The sequence below is a fragment of the Danio aesculapii genome, chromosome 1, assembly GCF_903798145.1.
Source record: "Danio aesculapii chromosome 1, fDanAes4.1, whole genome shotgun sequence".
Lineage (NCBI taxonomy): Eukaryota > Metazoa > Chordata > Actinopteri > Cypriniformes > Danionidae > Danio > Danio aesculapii.
In genome coordinates this window covers 47,043,480-47,063,333 of record NC_079435.1, presented here as the reverse complement: position 1 = coordinate 47,063,333, position 19,854 = coordinate 47,043,480, and the positions used below count along the sequence as shown (strand labels likewise).

At 35.6% G+C, this 19,854-nt stretch overlaps 1 protein-coding gene across 2 annotated transcripts in view; it reads left to right on the top strand.

The window, feature by feature from the left end:
* Positions 1 to 19,854, top strand: part of ank2a (ankyrin 2a, neuronal) — a 121,483-nt gene that overhangs the window by 39,934 nt on the left and 61,695 nt on the right. For both annotated transcript variants that reach the window (XM_056461465.1, XM_056461455.1), the window contains exons 2-6: positions 5,398 to 5,499; positions 12,676 to 12,774; positions 14,701 to 14,799; positions 14,965 to 15,063; positions 18,276 to 18,461. In XM_056461465.1, the coding sequence (XP_056317440.1) occupies positions 5,398 to 5,499; positions 12,676 to 12,774; positions 14,701 to 14,799; positions 14,965 to 15,063; positions 18,276 to 18,461 (585 nt within the window). The remainder of the gene's footprint in view (positions 1 to 5,397; positions 5,500 to 12,675; positions 12,775 to 14,700; positions 14,800 to 14,964; positions 15,064 to 18,275; positions 18,462 to 19,854) is intronic.

The following is a 19,854-nucleotide window of genomic DNA, read 5'->3' as shown; positions in this document are numbered from 1 at the left end:
ACACTGTGTGTGTTAATGGGATAATCAATGAAACCAAAGACCCACCCAACATGAAGTGCACTTAAAATCCTTAACGTATGGCAAGCCCTTGATTATCATGCTTGTTTAATGGTCATTTACAAAGTTATAGACAAGTTAATTCTAGTATTGCATTTTGCAGCAAAATTGTAAGTTACAGCACTTGCCAACTCTGAATCAGTCACAGGCTGAGAGAGAGAGCTTTGTTTGAAAAGGTGCAATATGCCAGCACGGGCCATGCCACACTTTGAGCTAGACTTTATTGTATGAATGAAGGAGATGGTAAGAGAACAGTGGGATGAAGGGGAAGGGAAGTAAGAGGATAAACAGTAAACAGGTAAGTAGGTTGATTGAACATCCTACGATGATGCCCAGCGACTCAGAGTGGGGGTACCATCTTTGTTATATTTTGGTAGAGTGATTGGACCCTCCAATTCAACCTAGGAGTGAAGAGAGAGTTATAGGATTGTTAATGGGAAGCGTGAAAAAAGAGGGAAGGAGGGTTGGTTCAAGAGAACGAGAAGAATGGTGTTAGAGGGTTGGTCTGCCTTAAAAAAAGTTTTAGGGACTAGATTATTGGTTAAGGAGACAAACCGCTGCCGAACGTTTGTTAACAAGTTAACTCCATTAGATGATTGTCCCAATTTTTGTTATGCTGGTTGAAAGTCTCTTTGCATCCTAATAGTAATCATTAAATGAAGTGGTCCAAGTCTATTTATGTGTATTTTAATATTCTGTGGAAGCTGTAGGACCAAGAAAAGTTTATCCAATCAAAACTTTAAGTCTGAACATTACAATAGACTGTCCTTCCTGCTAGTCAAAATTTGTAATTGCTTACCTCTGCGCACCCTGTTTGAACAGAAAGGACTATGTCATTGGCGTGTTCACGGACAGAGAATGTATGACAAACATCAACAACCTACCTTCTTTTTCAAGTTTGGTCGTGTAATAACTAAGTGTACTGTAAACTTTTCTCTCTGGTAAATGTTTCATGATGAAGAGACATGGCTTTGGATGGCAAGAATTTGTGTTACAGTACCTGCCTCTTTGCAAATAATTCTGAGCATGTTGCCAAGGTGGTTCATCCAAGGTGATGTAAATATCAGTGTCCTCAAAACTACACAGAGAAATGTGTCTCCAATGCAGATAGAAGGTCTCAACACAGGTCACCGAGTTTACTACTAATCTTGAGGGTAGCACATTAATGTAGATCTATGAACGAACTGACTTAACTTGCACCATTAACTGTTGTAAAACCCATTGTACATTGGCATTGACAGGGCAGTGATTGGCACGTCAATATGTCTGTAGTAGAAGTCGAACTAGTGCTGACTCATAGTGTAATCAATGTGAACTACCTCAGGGCCACAGATGACCCACAGACACCAATCTGATTTACTTTACTATAGCGGTTTAGTCTCCTCGTGTGTCATTGGAATTATGTGCTGTTAACCTGCATTGCAAAAGATTTCACAGACTTTTGTAGCTCATATTCTCGCACTAAATGCAAATGGTTTGTTGTTTGGAGACCATAGATGTTTTGGTTTTTCTGAATGCGCCCTCTTTCTTTAGACGTAGTTGTCTCAGTAAATAGACATTCCTGGAGCTCAGGAGGCTCTTCCCAGCTGGCTCTTCCCGGCAGGATTGCCTCTTGCTGGTCCTTGCCCTGTCACATAGCTGCCTGGGCCTGGAGGGGTTAAAAATAACCCAGCCCAGGATTCTGGACGGGGCGGATGTTCAGCCTGATATAGCAATGGAAGACACATTTACGGCCGCAGTTGTCAGTCACGAAGCCAGGCGGGATGAGAGAGAAGACCGGAAAAGCGGAGAAGACAAGGCATCAACACCAACACGGGACCAAGATTCTCACTGAAGGCATGGGGCAGGGATCAGAGAGAGCACATTAGAGATGATGTTTGGGACCTGAGGAGAAAGATAGACATGAAAGTTTGGGGGATTTTGCATTAGCTGGATAGATGCTCTGAAGCTGATAATTGAATGGGCTCCTGGGTACTACCTGAAGACTGAGGATAATGCAAACCCATAAAGCTAAGTGCATGTGAGCCAGTTAGAATCAATCTCCTGAGTAATGGTCTGATGTTTGGTGGCTGGTTGTCACTGGTAAAGACACAGCAAGTGAGGAATCTTACGAAAGACATTAATGTAAAGTGTGGTGCTGGATTTTGCAAAGCTTTGGATCACTATTTACCATGGGCAATGCTGCAATGTGTAGGGTGTGTGGTTCGGATCAAGGCCTGCGGACTGTTGGAAGTGATCTATATCTGGAGCGTTACTACAACTATGAGACGGATACTATGGTAAGGGCATCTTAATGACATCTTGGATTAGTAGAGGATTGTCGATGTGATTTCCCACTGGAACCAACATACAGTAGTACTAACTCAGAATCTTCAGCAACTACTACGATTGCAGTTAATGTGTCATTTAGAACATTTGGTATATTAAATCTTAACAGTGTTATGGTGTTGTCATTTACTGAGCCGCATGTAATTCCTAATTAATTTGATATTATTTACATAAAAGAAGATTTTGAGTATTGTCTTTACAAAGGAACAAACGAATACATAAAAAGGAAATCAACAGCCAATAAAATGGTTTGGATACCAACATTCTTCAAAACCTTTTTTAAGACTTTACATATTATACTTTTTCATTACACTACTTAGAGAGGTTATATGGTCATCACTAATCCTAAATTTTTCATTAGCAGTGTACAGTGCATCCGGAAAGTATTCATAGCGCTTCATTTTTTTAAATGTTGCGAAAATCGATTTATTAATTATTAAAATTAATTTATTTCCTCAAAGTTCTACACACAATACCCCATAATGACAATGTGAATTTTTTTTTTTAATTTATTAAAAATAAAACACCTGAAAAATCACATGTACAAACGTATTCATAGCCTTTGCTCAATACTTTGTTGATGCACCTTTAGCAGCAATTACAGCCTCAAGTCTTTTTGAATATGATGCCACAAGCTTGGCAAACCTGTCTTTGGGATTTTTTACCCATTCCTTTTTGCAGTACCCTTTCAAGTTCTATCAGGTTGGATGGGAAGCGATGGCGTACAGCCATTTTCAGATGTCTCCAGAGATCTTCAATAGGATTTAGGTCTGGACTCTGGCTGGGCCACTCAAGGACATTCACAGAGTTGTTGTGAAACCACTCTACTGATACTTTGGCAGTGTGCTTTGGGTCGTTGTCCTGCTGGAAGTTGAACCGTCGCTCCAGTTTGAGGTCGAGAGCACTCTGAAGCAGGTTTTCATTCAGGATGTCTCTGTACATTGCTGCATTCATCTTTCCCTCTATCCTGAATAGTCTTTCAGTTTCTGATGCTGAAAAACATCCCCACAGTATGATGCTACCACTGCTTCACTGTAGGGATGATATTAGCCTGGTGATGACCGGTGCCAGGTTTTCTCCAAAAGTAACGATGGAGGCCACTGTGCTCATTGGAATAGCCAGAGCAGATCAAACAGACAAAGCAAAGGGTCAAAACACGGCTAGGCTAAACAAGGAAAAACCTGTTGAATTGCTCACAGATAAACAAGACTCAGCCCTGAAGTGTGTATGTGTTTGCGATTTATAAAGTCCATATAATGGCGGATTTGTAGTCCTTTAGCGATCTGCGTGTTTACCAACGATCTGCAGCCTCTAGATTGTTGGTAATCATAACACAACCAGTCGTATATGGTGGTCACCCAAGAGATAAAAAGTGCAACACAGAGTATCAAGTACTTTATCATCAAAACTTCATTGTTGTTATATCATGTTTAATAGTTAAATCTTTGAAGTTTCACAAACTGATTTGAACTTTTGCTGCCTGCCTGCTTGTGCAGGGCTACTTCAAATGTATAGTGTCTGTTATACTTTGGATCCCACACATTTTGGGTTGTGACCTCTGGACCTCAAAAGGAGCAGATGTCAGGAGGTCATTGCTTGAATATTTTGGTCTATAGCTTGTGGTGACCAGACACAGTAAAGCTTCACACTCTACATGACCTGAGAGTTACTGATCTATAAATTAACACCTTAAATACTACTGCCAGAGCTTAGCACCAATGCTGTTGTTTATTGTTATGTTAACAGACTGCATACCTGAATTATTGCATGGAGAATACAGAATATTTGACTTGAGTGTTTTGATATAATTTATAGTCTGACCCTGTCTACCTGTGGCATTCAATACCCAGTGTATTATTGATAATGTGGTGTTGGTATATTTCACATGCAGGTTTTATTGTCACAGTTGTGACTCCTACTGTAACTCAAATGCTTAAAGGAACTGCTCTGTAGTACAAGCTAACACATGTTCATGATTAATGCCAAATCTGAAATGAGATCATGGTGTTAATGTTATTTTTTGCATGGCAAGGCTTTCAGCTTTCAGTGCATGACTGTACACACAAACATATCGCTCTGTGTGTGTGTGTGTGTGTCTGTGTGTTTCATGTCAGCTGCCTTCATTCTGTTTTGCTGTCTATATTTAGCACAGTTATAGTCACAATTACTGATAGGAGAAGATGCTAGCAAATGCTAGCATGATATAAACTATACAAACATGCTTCTGGAATAGTCCCACCATGGTACACACATGCTATTCATCCATTCAAAAACCATGCTAGCAATATGTTAAAACATGACAGCCATATGATGAAAGGCTAGTAACATGCTAATTAATGTCAGCAACATGTTAGCAGTATTGTGATTCATGCTAGAGCTGTATTAAAACATACACTGCAACATCCCTGCTGAAAAAACAGCATATGCCGGTAAGGTATGTTTTGATGCTGGTCTTAATGCTGGTCAGCAAATCCACAATGAAACCAGCAAGACCAGCACTGAAACCAGCAAGACCAGCATCAAAACACACCTTGCCAGCATATGCTGTTTTTTTTCAGCAGGGATGCTAGTAATGTCAAGGCAATGAGCGAAAATATGCTAACAACATACTTATCTATCTATCTATCTATCTATCTATCTATCTATCTATCTATCTATCTATCTATCTATCTATCTATCTATCTATCTATCTATCTATCTATCTATCTATCTATCTATCTATCCATCTATCCATCCATCCATCCATCCATCCATCCATCTATCCATCTATCCATCCATCCATCCATCCATCCATCGTTCTACCTATCATTTGTTTATTCCGTCCATCCATTTTCGAATAGGAAGAACGCCGGATACTAACATTACTGCCTATTTTTAGAAATGTATGTCACATTGCAGTGACAATATGAGTCGAACAGTTTTTGTTTGCACGAATATTGCTTTCTAATCTGTCATTGTTTAAGAGCTGCGCAGATGTTTCCTGATGTTTTCATTGTTGGTTTGTTTCCACAGTCGGACAGTAACACCAGCTTCTTGCGAGCAGCCAGGGCAGGCAACATTGAAAAGGTGCTGGAGTTCCTCAAGAGCGGACAAGACATTTCGACATGCAACCAGGTAACTTATTAGCATACAAAAACACACTTTCATCCTTCTGAAACCAAGAAATGAATGCATTGTTTTCTTAATGTTTTCCTCTCAGCCTAAATGTATTATTTCATACACAATTCAACAACCTGGAAGTTTTGCACACTGTAACATTTCAACGCAGTTCTTAGATTATGTATTTATATGAATATGATCTAAACTGTGGGAATCTGTTGGCTAATGCTAAATTTGAAGACCTCTGACTTCCAAGAATCAGGCTGCCGTAAACGTCTTTCCAGCTTAAGAGACGGGTTCTTTCAACTCTCTGTTAGCTATATGGTTTTTAGAAAGTCCTGGTAGATTGTACTTTGTGAGTAGGGGATAATCCCGATTATTTTAAATGTGTATGTTTTTAGTTTGCTTTCACCCATTGTTGTTTAGCCTGGGCAGAAGCTGCATTGAGAGCAATGCTGATTCCTGCAAATAGTGCAGTGCCATCATGACATCACAGGCTATTTCTCTGCCAGTTCTTTCTAGTACATCAAAGCCTTTTTACTTGTGTGTGTCTCTGGCAGCTGTTCACACTCGCGACCTTCTGTACCTTCTGCATAACCAAACCCTCCCACTGCAACACTGCTGTGTTCAACCTCTTTCAAATTACCAGTGGAATAATATGTTTTATATTTTGACTTATAAAGTTTAGATAGCAGTACTGAAATGGAAACAATCATGGCTCAATTGTAACTAAGCCTCAATTGTAAGTCGCTTTGGACAAAAGCGTCTGCTAAATGACTGCTGTCTACTAAATGTAAATGTAAAAAACTAAAACTTTCCTTACTCAGTCAGATATGATGAGGTTGAATTTTAGTTAGTTTTTTTTTTTAGCAGTGAACAAAAGATGCCACATACAAAAATAGCATTTATTGAGGTTTAGCGGAGGTACAAATGACAAAATTGTTAACCAGACCTCTTCAAGTTCCGTTTTAGTGGTGTGTGCTGGTTAAATATGATATCGTAAATGAAGTACTGAGAGTTGCAGTCTAAAAAACAAATCCGGAAACCATGATATGCTGGGGGAAAGAGTTTTATGTGCCTGATTATTGCACTAAGTTGTTTTTGATTTCTATATGGTTATTTTGGGGTTTTGCAGAAAATATAAACATAGAAGGAATGTTTCAACTCACTGAAATGTCACTTCAAGTCACTGAAATGTCCAATAATTAATTATGAACACAGAATACTGTTAACATAAAACTGCATTTAATCAGTAGGATTACCATATAAACTTGATTTACTAATAACTTAATTGCATATTTCATATTTTAAAGTTTTCATATTTCAAAAATTTTGACCAATCATTTTTTTTTATCATACACTTAAATAGAAAGAAAAAAGACCGTTTCCATAAATCAGTAAAATAAATAAATTGAGAAATTGAAAAAGAAAGAAAGAACGAGAAAGAAAAATAAAATAAAATATATTTTAAACTACTGTATTTAGCTGACACTTAATAACAAAAATACCTCAATGGAAGTTAGTAATTTTAATTAACAGTACATTTTAATAGTAAATAATTAATAGTATTAATAGTAATTAATTAATTTAGTAAGTTTTAATTAACAGTTGCCAATATATCATGATTGTTGTGTGCTTTCTGTTTATTTTGATTAAATTTAAATATTTAAATAAAATTGTATTTTATTATATACAATTATTTACTTCTATTATTTTGATATATAATATATTTATTAATATTAATTATAAAGAATTAATATATAATATACATTTATTTAAATATGTAAATATTTATGTTATGTTTACTAGCAATATGTAGTGAAATATATAATTAAAGACAGAAATTATAGTTATAACATTTGCATTTAGAGTCATTTTTACTATTTTTGTCAGAAATTGCAACATATTTGCAGAATATATTATTTTTTTATTATTATATACACTGTAAGACCCATTAGTCAACTTTATCAAATGAAATGAGGGTAGTTAACTCACAATTGACTGAAAGTTAATTCTACTCATTTGAAAAGAGTTTTGAACTCAGTGTTACAGGTAATGAGTTAATTGAATACCTCATTACTTCAACTTAAATGGAGTAAGTTCACAGTACTTATATAGATTAGTTTTTTAACTCAAATGATTTGTTGCAATCGATTTCATCAAACGGTTTGAGTTGGTTTAACTTATTAAGTTTTACAGTCCTCGGTTTGAGTTCTCTTCTTTATTGGGTTTTACTGTGCTCAAATTGCTTCGTTTTCTCAAATAGATTCAGTTCACAGTACTCATTAGCATTAGATTTTGAACTTAAATGGTTTGTTGTAATCGGTTTCCTCAAATAGTTTGAGTTACCTTAACTTCTTGGGTTTTACAGTGTATACTAAATATTTTTTAATAAAATGCATATTTTTAGAGCTTGAAATATGTAGAAAAATAAATATGTTTTAAAAATGACCATGACTATTTAAGAGGTTTCTAATTCTCATGATAAAAATTATTTGAGCGAATTAAATAAAATTAGACAGTAAAGCAGCTTACATCTTGAGTTTTAGTTTATTTCTAAGCATTTATTTCTTTACATATTTAAAAATATATTTTTTATCTTAAAATATCTAGAAAAATAAATATGTATTAAAACTGACCATAGCTATTTAAGATGTCTAATATCAGGTCTAGAAAGTCTTTTTCAGGTCACACCTTTACATTTTATAATATATTATTTTATATAAATATATATTAACGTAGAGAAGATTTTTTCAACACATTTCTAAACATAATAGTTTTAATAACTCATTTCTAATAACTGATTTATTTTATCTTTGACAGTAAATAATCTTTGACTAGATATTATTTAAAGACACTTATATACAGCTTAATGTGAAATTTAAAGGCTTAACTAAGTTAATTAGGTTAACTAGGCAGGTTAGGGTAATTAAACTATCGAAAAAAAAATTACTTAAAGAGGCTAATAATTTTGACCTTAAAATGTTTTTTGAAAAATTAAAAACTGCTTTTATTCTAGCCAAAATAAAAGAAATTAGACTTTCTCCATAAGAAAAAATATTATCAGACATACTGTGAAAATTTCCTTGCTCTGTTAAACATCATTTGGAAAATATTAAAAAAAGGAAAAAAAAATCAAATGGGGGCTAATAATTCTGACTTTAACTGTATATAAATTATTAGTGCTTTGTAACTCCTTGTAAATTTTGATGCTGAAACTATTAACAAAGTGACTTTTTTAATATTTCTACTCATTTTACTCATTACTCCCTCAGGCAATCCATCTCATGAACACTTGATGATAATAATTGTGGAGCCAACATCACTACTTGCCATACACTTTTATACACATATACACTTATTTAACAACACACTTTACATGCCAATTTGCACATAACAGCTGCACATATAACGTTGTATATAGTAATAAACATGTACATTCACTTGTCAATCTGTATATTTGCACTCACTACTTCTATTTAAAAAAAAACATATTTATTATCTGTTTTTTGTCCTGTCTCTGTAATCCTGTTGCACTGTAGAAGCTCTGTCACGAAAACAAATTCCTCGTATGTGTGAACATACCTGGCAATAAAGCTCTTTCTGATTCTGATTCTGATTTGAATCAACTAGAAATATTATTTATTGAAATTAATCAAGGCGGTTTATTCTGCTGTGACGACCCCATGATGAATTAGGGTCTAAGCCGAAGAGAAATAAATCTATACAATAACAGAAAGCAGCTCCTTTCTTTATTTGTTTATTTAGTTTGAATTACTTTATAATTTAATCTATCATTTCAAACTACCAGAAATGTAAATAAAAGTCACTTTGGTATTTAAATGAGTCAGAACTAAGATCTGAATCCTCAAATGCAATGCAATAGCATAAATAAATGGACGACCAAATAAAATTAATAGTTTATTCATGTTTAGCAACTTTTTTTTTAACAGTGTATAATTGCTTATTCATTTTTACGAGTTCAATATCATAGGATTTTTATGACCCCTTTATTACGTAACATCTGAATTTGTCTCTGCTCTGATCTATAATAGATTTTACTCTGTCATTTTCTGTTATGATGTCATGTGGAGCAGTAATGAGCACAACAATGGACAGGCGTTTCATGCTGTTTTCTCTAAAATCCACTCTTTTAATCCTCGCTGAGTGATATTGCAATATAATCTGCCCATGTTTTAGCTGTTTTTTTTTTCCCTTTGCACTCTTTCACCGGAATCCCTCTCTCCGGATGTGAAAAAGTCCTCCAGCTTTCATTATCCAAATAAATGAGATTAGTGTGCAGTTAATTCTCTCCGCTGTCAATGACGAGTCTGAATGTTACACAAGAGCTGTCAGACACGGGACGAGGTGCATTAGTAGATGAAGACAGGTGCTGATAAAGGGAAGGCCTATTTACAGCTTGAGAAAAAGAGATTAAATGTTAAAATTCCACGCTTAACACGGAAGCTTGAGTTACTAATAACATAAGTGACCTTTGATGTGATATAACAGCTAAAATATGCAATATTTATTCTGCAATGATTATTTGTTACGCCAGGGATTTTCAAATGGGGCTCTGGGGAAAAGAAAAAATAAATAAATAAAAGTAAAATAAATTGTTAAAAATATACAGTAAAATAATAATTTGTCTGACTGACTAAGTAAAGGCTATATATTTATTTATGTTATTTTTTTAATTGAAATTTATTGTTTTATTATATACAATTATTTACCTACATCATTTTAATATATAATATACATTTACTTAAATAAGTATTTACATATTAATGTTTAAAAGCAATATGTAGTTAAATATATAATAAAAAAAAACTATTTTAAAATATATAATTTTGGAGTTTGAAATATCTAGAAAAAATAAATATATGTTTTAAAATTGTCTTACATGTTTGTAATTTTCCATGATTTTTCATTTATATATAACCCAGTGTAAGAAAAAATGACAGACATTGAGTGAATTAAATAAAATGAAACAGCACAGCATCTTGAGTTTTAGTTAATTTCAAAGCATTTATTTCTTAATGATTTTCAAATTGGCGTCTGGGGAAAAGTAAAATAATGGAAAAAAATACAATAAAATGATAATTTGTCTGACTGACTAACTGAATGCTATATATTCATTAATAAATTTTTAATTGTATTATCATTTTATTTTATACAGTTATTTTCCAATATCATTTAATATACACTTACCAGCCACATTATAAGGTACACCTGTCCAACTGCTCATTAGACATGGTCAAGACGATCTGCTGCAGTTCAAACTGAGCATCAGAATGGGGAAGAAAGGTGATTTAAGTGACTTTGAACATGACATGGTTGTTGGTGCCAGACAGGCTGGTCTGAGTATTTCAGAAACTGCTGATCTACTGGGATTTTCTAGGATTTTATCTCTAGGGTTTACAGGATGGGTGCAAATGCCTTGTTGATGCCAGAGGTCAGAGGAGAATGGCCAGACTGGTTCGATCGGATAGAAAGGCAACAGTAACTCAAATAACCATTTGTTACAACTGAGGTATGCAGAAGAGCATCTCTGAACAAACAATACATCCAACCTTGAGGTGGATGAGCTATAGCAGCAGAAGACCGCACCGATGCCACTCCTGTCAGCTAAGAAGAGGAAACTGAGGCTACAATTCACACAGGATCACCTAAATTGAACAATAGAAGATTGGAAAAACGTTGCCTGGTCGGATGAGTCTCTATTTCTACAGCCACATTCAGATGGTACGATCAGAATTTGTCATCAACAACATGAAAGCATGGATCCATCCTGCCTTGTATTAACAGTTCAGGCTGGTGGTGGTGGTGTAATGGTGTGGGTGATATTTTCTTGGCACACTTTGAGCCCATTAGTACCAACTGGACATCGTGTCAATGCCACAGCCTACCTGAGTATTGTTGCTGACCATGTCCATCCCTTTATGACCACAGTGTACCCATCTTCTGATGGCTACTTCCAGCAGGATAACGCACCATGTCATAAAGCGCAAATCATCTCAGACTGGTTTCTTGAACATGACAATAAGTTCACTGTACTCAAACGGCCTCTACAGTCACCAGAACTCAATCCAATAGAGCACATTTTGGATGTGGTGGAATTGGAGATTAGCATCATGGATGTGCAGCCAACAAATCTACAGTAATTGCGTGATGCTATCATGTCAATATGGACCAAAATCTCAGAGGAATATTTCTAGTACCTTGTTGAATCTATGCTATGAAGAATTAAGGCAGTTCTGAAGGCAAAATGGGGTCCAACCCGGTATTAGTAAGGTGTACCTAATAAAGTGGCCGGTGAATCTATAATATACATTTAAAGAAATATTTAAATATTAATGTCATGTTTACTAGTAATATGTAGTTAAATATATTAATAAAAACAGAAATTATAATTATTATGATTACATTTGTATTTATAGTTTTTTTATTTTAGTCATAAATAGCAAAATAGTTTAATATGTATATTTTTTTAGCTTGAAATATTTGGAAATAAATATGTTTTAAAACTGACCATCACTATCTTTAAAGCCCTCCTGTAATTTTCTTTTTCAACTATTTCCCAAGTGATGTTTAACAGAGCAAGGAATTTCTTTTATTATCTAAATTTATATATTTTTTTCCTTCTAGAGAAAGTCTTATTTGTTTTATTTTGGCTAAAATGAAAGCAGTTTTTAATATTTTAAAAAACATTTTAGGGTCAATATCATTAGCCCCATTGAGCAATATTTTTTTCAATTGTCTACAGAACAAACCAAGTTATATATATACAGTGTGTATATCTATCTATCTATCTATCTATCTATCTATCTATCTATCTATCTATCTATCTATCTATCTATCTATCTATCTATCTATCTATCTATCTATCTATCTATCTATCTATCTATCTATCTATCTATCTATCTATCTATCTATAAATGAGTTTTCTCATATATAGATTCCAGTTTTAATAAAAATTAATATAATTAGACAGCACAACAGCTTACATCTTGAGTTTTAGCTTATTTCAAAGCATTTATCTCTTATTTGAAATCATTTTAGGTCCTCTTAAACTGTGCTATTGTAAATCATAAGCAACATTTGTTTATGTCCTGTTTTTCCTATTAACTTAACATCAAATCTGCATTAAAACATTTTTTTTTAATCATATCTCTCCCTCCACATGTTCAGAACGGACTCAATGCGCTTCATCTCGCAGCCAAAGAGGGTCACGTGGAGCTGGTGGAGGAGCTTCTGGAGAGAGGGGCAGCTGTGGACTCTTCAACCAAGGTTAAACACCCATAAACACTCACAAACTGGACACATGATTCCCAAATGACCAGCGAGAATGACAGACATCCAGGAATATGATAAGTAGAGCAGGACTCGGGTGACTTCTGTCATCTGACGCACACACAAACGCACACACAAAAGCACATGCACTGACTGTAAACAAATAAGCAGCAATCACACTGACAGCGAGAGCTCTATACTGCAGGGACGAAAGCTTTGGAGACTTTGTGTGGGTCAAAAATGTGATTATTTTAGTGCTTTTTCATACCATTTGTTTTATTATAGACTAGATCTACAAAAGTCCTTTCTGTTTTTTAGGAATCAGGTCATTTGTCCCATGCAGGCACAAAACGCCTAATAGATTTTTGCCAATTACATTTTTTTATTGTTTTAAAGGGATAGTTCACCCAAAAATTAACATTTGCTAACTATTTATTCAACTTCGGGTTGTTCCAAACCTTTTTGTTACTTCATTCTGTTGAAGAGTAAAGAAGAGATTTTGAAGAAAGTTGAAATCCTGTTACCACTGACTTCCATAGTAAGAAAACAAAAGTCAATGGTTTCAGGTTTCAAACAGATTTAAAACAAGTAAAGGGATTTTTCAGTTTTGGGTGAACTATCCCTTTAAGCTTAAATGTCACTGAAATGTTTTAGTTTTGTGCTAGGATAAAAGAAAATCTAATAAAATCTTTATAAGATAAAATCTGTTTACTCTAGTTTATTTTCAAGATATTTCCTGGATTACTTATTATTTTTAATAATGTCTTATTAGATCTAAAATACAATAAATGCACTTATATTGTCCAATATTAATTTTTTAAAAATGTATTATACCTGAAAACAAAATCACATTTAAAAACAAATGTTAATGTTCTACAGGTTGTGGAAGACCTAATACACACAAAAAAAATGCAGGGTTCCACACTATTTATTTATGCTGTCCCAACACAAATCAATTAAGCCAACATAACACATTTAAGTGTACTGAACATAAAACAATGTCCCCTCAAAATCTCAAGAATTTAGTTGTTTCAGCTAATTTAAAATAAGTTGTTTGAAAAAAGTATCAAAAGTCATTTCTGCAAAATAGGATCAAACTGAAAACATAGCCTTATATACATGACTGGAGATCACAAATTATGTAGCCAGAAGAACGTTTGGCTGCATTTCGTTTGGAAAACGAATGCTACGGGGCAGTATGACATGGTTCCTTTTTGCGCTTACCAGCTGACCGTTTACCTCCATATGGACGGCTTTCCCGCTGTTACCAGTTTGTACAGTTAGCTCACCATGTACGTCAGCGAATTTGAGATGCAGAGAGAAGTTGACCATGATGACAGGGTTCGAGAATGGTTCCAGAAAGCCGGTGAGCCAAAAATAAAATAAACAAGTAAATAACAAGAAGAGAATGTGTCAAAATCTGAAAACGTGGTAAAAATCAGGTGAGGATTTTTCTTTTTCTGGATTGCTTTTTAAAACTGTCTGTTGGGTTTAGGAAAGTGGATGGTCGGGTCAATCGGTGCTTTTGAAAGCACTATTGGTTGGGTTTAGGGAAGGAGGAGGGTGGGTCAGTCGATTGCTTAGTCAGTCATTCAGTCAGTAAAACAGTAAGTCGACAGCGGCCTCTGGTGGATTTACGCAAGAAGAGCAGGTGCGAATAGTGCTCGCGAGAGAAAATTGAGATCTCAAAAAGCGCACACAGCGGCCTATGGTAGATTCAGGAAAACAAAAACTGCAAAAAAAATAGCTCCTGGGATCTATTTGGCGCCCTCCAGAAATGTATAGAGGTGCGTTTTCAGAATGAGCCTGGGTTGTTTTTTGAGTGTATCTTGTGCAATCTTGCTTCCGAAGTAACTCACTCTGTACAGAATACAAACAAATTCAATAATTAAATGTGAATACGTATCTCTCTGTCCTCTTCAGAAAGGAAACACTGCATTGCACATCGCTTGTCTTGCTGGGCAGAAAGAAGTCGCAAAGTTGTTGGTGAAAAAAACAGCTGATGTGAACTCTCAATCTCAGGTGAGAGAAGCCTGACAAAGTTATTATTATAAGAAATAATCGGATAATACACAAAATAATTATTTTCATTTTTGAATGATTAAACTGGAGTATTTCTAATGTAATAACATGATATAATAATCGATCATAATATTAATCTTTATGGTAACCTACATTTTACTCCAGAATGGCTTCACTCCACTTTATATGGCTGCTCAAGAGAATCACCTGGATGTTGTGCGATATCTGCTGGAGAATGGTGGAAACCAGAGCATGGCCACAGAGGTTTGTGATTGACAATTCTCTCTCTCTCTTGTTCTCCCTCTATCTCACTTTGTGTGCACTTGTTTATGTGGTTTACACAGACACAAAATTGTATAATGATATGGGTACGACCTAGTTGTACTCTATGAAGCTGGTTTACGAAGACATGCCTTGTGTCCTTGTAATATAAAATGCCACAATTTGCCACAGTTTTGCTGTGAAGGTTGGATTTAGGCGTAGGGATATGCCCTATAAATAAAGTTATAAAAAGCTGTTTTTACAGTAGAGATACTATAGAATACATTATGTCCTTGGAGAGTCCTCATAAACCATATAAACTACATTTGTGTGTGTGTTTGTATGCATGCTTTTGTGGCATATCAGGACACAAATTTGGGACGTATGGGAGTGTGACAGGGCTATATTTTTTGCATGTTAATAAAACTTTTGATATTATACAACATAGAAAATATTACACATCAACTTTTAGGCTAGTACATAGACCTTTTCCTCAAGAATCTGCATCTGTAATGACATTTTAGAAGTGTTTACAGACCGTTATTGCAGCTCCAAAAACAATTCGGTTACAAACATGTTCAAAATAACTTGATGACTTTAAAATAACTTCCTACGGGTTTGAAATCCTACGGGTTAAATCCTACGGGTTTGAAACGCCATTTTTGGGTGCACTGTGCCTTTCAATTAATTTTTTAAAAGTGAACATGAAAATTTGAAATTATTTTTAATGAACAAGACTTTTTGCTTGGCTAAAACGTGATAAACTGGAACAAAAGTAACTGATTTATGAAACCAAAGTGATTTAAAGTCAGGGTAAATATCAGAATGACTAGCTGCAGGAAAATCTGTTTTCGGCAGAGTCATGAGTATTGGGCGCCTTTCATTACCTGCTGATGTAATAGCTCCTATGTTAAATGTCCAATGTTGATGTCTGTTAAACCTGATCACAGCTGTACCTTCAAATCTGCTTTTGACCCAGAGACAGCCGCCTTCATGTAGGCTATGAAACAGCTTCAGTTTATTTCAAACACTCATAGTATTTCATAGAGACAGTAATAAGAATTTATAGACTCATTCATTCATTTTCCTTCGGCTTAGTCCCTTTATTTATCAGGGGTCACCACAGCAGAATGAACCACCAACTTAACCAGCAAATTATGCCTTCCTGCTGCAACCCAGTACTGGGAAACACCCTACACTCTCATATGCACACACTCATACACTACAGCCACTTTAGTTTATTCAATTCACCTGTACCGCATGTTTTTGAACTGTGGAGGAAACCGGAACACCCGAAGGAAAGCCACGCCAACACAGGGAGAACAGGCAAACTCCACACAGAAATTCCAACTGACCCAGCTGGCACTCGAACCAGCAACCTTCTTGCTGTGAGGCGACAGCGCTAACCACTGAGCCACTATGTCGCCCCACAATTTATAGCTGTTTCAAGTAAATGTTATGTACCAATTATGCTGTCGGTTTATAGTGAGCAGCGTTCAAAATAGAATAAATAAAGTAACCTGACACTTTATCTATGCCAGGGTGACACAGTGGCTCAGTGGTTAGCACTGTCGCCTTACAGCAAGAAGGTTGCTGGTTTGAGTCCCGGCTGGGTCAGTTGGCATTTCTTTGTGTATTTTGCATGAGTGGATGTTGGCGTGGGTTTCCTCTAGGTGCTCCAGTTTCCCCCACAGTCCAAAAACATGCACTATAGGTGAACTGAATAAACTAATATAGTCGTAGTGCATGAGTGTGAATGGGTGTTTCCCAGTACTGAGTTGCAGCTGGAAGGGCATCCGCTGTGTAAAACATATGCTGGGATAGTTGGCGATTCCTTCTGCTGTGGGTACCCCTGATAAATAAAAAGACTAAGCCGAAGGAAAATGAATGAATAAATGAATTTATCTATGCCAGCAGGTGGCAATAAGCATAGGCAAAAATAGTTTTCACTGTCATTTAATCCTGCTAAATCATCAAGTAATGATTCACAATTTTTAATATATATTTTTTTCAAACTTTACGCTTTATTTTGATGTCTATTCAGAATTGTGAAATATCTGTGATCTCCGTTTTAATGAAACTTGTACATCTCAATTTTGCAGCTCTAATTTACAGCGTGATTTTGATGACTTTTTAAGAAGAAATATGCGAGTGTAGGAAAGGTCATTGTTGTTTTCCCTTTCTGCATTATTTGTTAGATTTTTCGAATTATGCTGTATTACATTATCTAACTCTCTATTCTTACTAAATTGTCAATAACTCTCCATTTGATATTATTTTTTGAGTCATATCATTTTCTGTAATGTTTAGCTATCTAATCACCATTCATTCATTTTCCTTTGACTTAGTCCAACGGCCTCAAACTCAATTCCTGGAGGGCCGCAGCTCTGCATAGTTTAGCTCCAACAACCTCCAGCTCACACCTGCTTAATTGTCTCTAGTAATCTTGAACACCTTGATTAGTTGGATCAGCTGTGTTTAATTAGGGTTGGAGCAAAACTCTCCAGGAACGCTCCAGGAATCCAGTTTGAGACCTATGGTTTAGTCCCTAATTTATCAGTGGTCCGCACACCAAAATGAACTGCCCTAATCATTTAGTCATGTGACATAATGATTGTTTAAAAGAACATTAAATGCTGTTTTTAATATACCATATGTAATATAATTTTTAAAACTTGTATTGCTTCTTTTCCGAGTGCCTTTGACTGCAGATTTTGGATTCTTAATGAAGCACCAACACATTATTTATCCCTGAAGCTCCTTTTGTTTGTTTTGGATGTTACCTCATTCATTCCTTCATTCATTTTCTTTTCGGCTTAGTCCCTTTATTAATCCGGGTTCACCACAGCGGAATGAACCGCCAACTTAACCAGCACATGTTTTACGCAGCGGATGCCCTTCCAGCTGCAACCCATCACTGGGAAACACCCACACATACTCATTCACACACATACATTATAGCCAATTTAGCTTACCCAGTTCACCTATACCACGTCTTTGGACTGTGGGGGAAACCAGAGCACCCAGAGGACACCCACGCAAACAGGGGGAGAACATGCAAACTCCACACAGAAATGCCAACTGACACAGCCGAGGCTCGAACCAGCGACCCTCTTGCTGTGAGGCGATTGTGCTTCCCACTGTGCTACTGTGTCGCCTTGGATGTTACCTTTTAAATGATGACTGTTAATCTCTCTCTTCTCTGTGTTTTTTAGGACGGCTTCACTCCTCTGGCCATTGCTCTCCAGCAGGGTCATAATCAGGTGGTTTCTCTGCTTCTTGAACACGACACAAAGGGGAAAGTCCGCCTGCCTGCACTCCACATCGCTGCCCGCAAGGATGACACCAAATCTGCTGCTCTGCTGCTCCAGAATGACCATAACGCTGATGTCCAGTCCAAGGTGAGAGAGAGAGAAGAGTGGGCATTTAGTGTTCATGCTTTGTCACAGATGGTTGTAATTCTATTGTTTCTGGACATGCACGTTTATTTGCATATAACAATACTTTTGAGGTCTATAAGGGGTAACCTAAAACTGAAAACATAAAGTCACTGAAGTCATTTATGTTACTTAAAATAAAAATTAAATAATAAAGAAAAATATAACCTTTTTCTTACTTCAGCTAAATGCATATATATATATTTCACATTAATTCAGTTTGGGGTCACGGTGGCCCAGTGAGTAGCACACAGCAAGAAGGTCGCTGGTTTGAGCCTCGGCTGGGTCAGTTGGCATTTCCGTGTGTAGTTTGCATGTTCTTCCTGTGTTCGTGTAGGTTTCCTCCGGGTGCTTCAGTGTTCCCAACAAGTCCAAAGAAATGTGGCATACATTTGAAGTCGGATTTATTAGCCCCCCTGAATTATTAGCCTCCTGTTTATTTTTTCCCCAATTTCTGTTTAGCGGAGAGAAGATTTTTTCAACACATTTCTAAACATAATAGTTTCAATAACTCATTTCTAATAACTGATTTATTTGATCTTTGCCATGATGACAGTAAATAATATTTGACTAGATATTTTTCAAGACACTTCTATACAGCTTAAAGGGGCATTTAAAGGCTTAACTAGGTTAATTAGGTTAACTAGGCAGGTTAGGGTAATTAGGCAAGTTATTGAATAGCAATAGTTTGTTCTGTAGACAGGCGTAAAAAATATAGCTTAAAGGGGCTAATAATTTTGACCTTAAAATGGTTTTGAAAAATTAAAAACTGCTTTTATTCTAGCTTCAATAAAACAAATAAGACTTTGTCTGGAAGAAAATATATTATCAGACATACTGTGAAAATTTCCTTGTTTGGTTAAATATCATTTGGGAAATATTTAAAAAAGAAAAGAAAAATTCACTGATAATAATAATTCTGATTTCATTCAATAATTCTGGCTAATAATTCTGACTTCAACTGTAGGTGAATTGGGTGAGCTAAATTATCTGTATAGTGTATGTGTGTGAATGAGTGTGTATGGATCTTTCCCAGTGATGGGTTGCAGCTGGAAGGGCATCTGCTGCGTAAAACATGCTGGATAAAATGGCGGTTCATTCCACTGTGGCGGCCCCAGATTAATAAAGAGACTATGCCAAAAAGAAAATGAATGAATGATTCAGTTTGTTGATGTAGTGAAATAACTTTCACTAATAAGCAATTTAGAAATTATTGCTTTTTTATTTGAGTAGGCTATTCTAATATCAGTTCAAAATAAAATAAAATAAAATCAGTTTAATAAAATCCGTTGTTCACTGTATAAAAATATAACATTTTGAAATACGGTAATTATATTTTTCGGCCTATATATTGGTT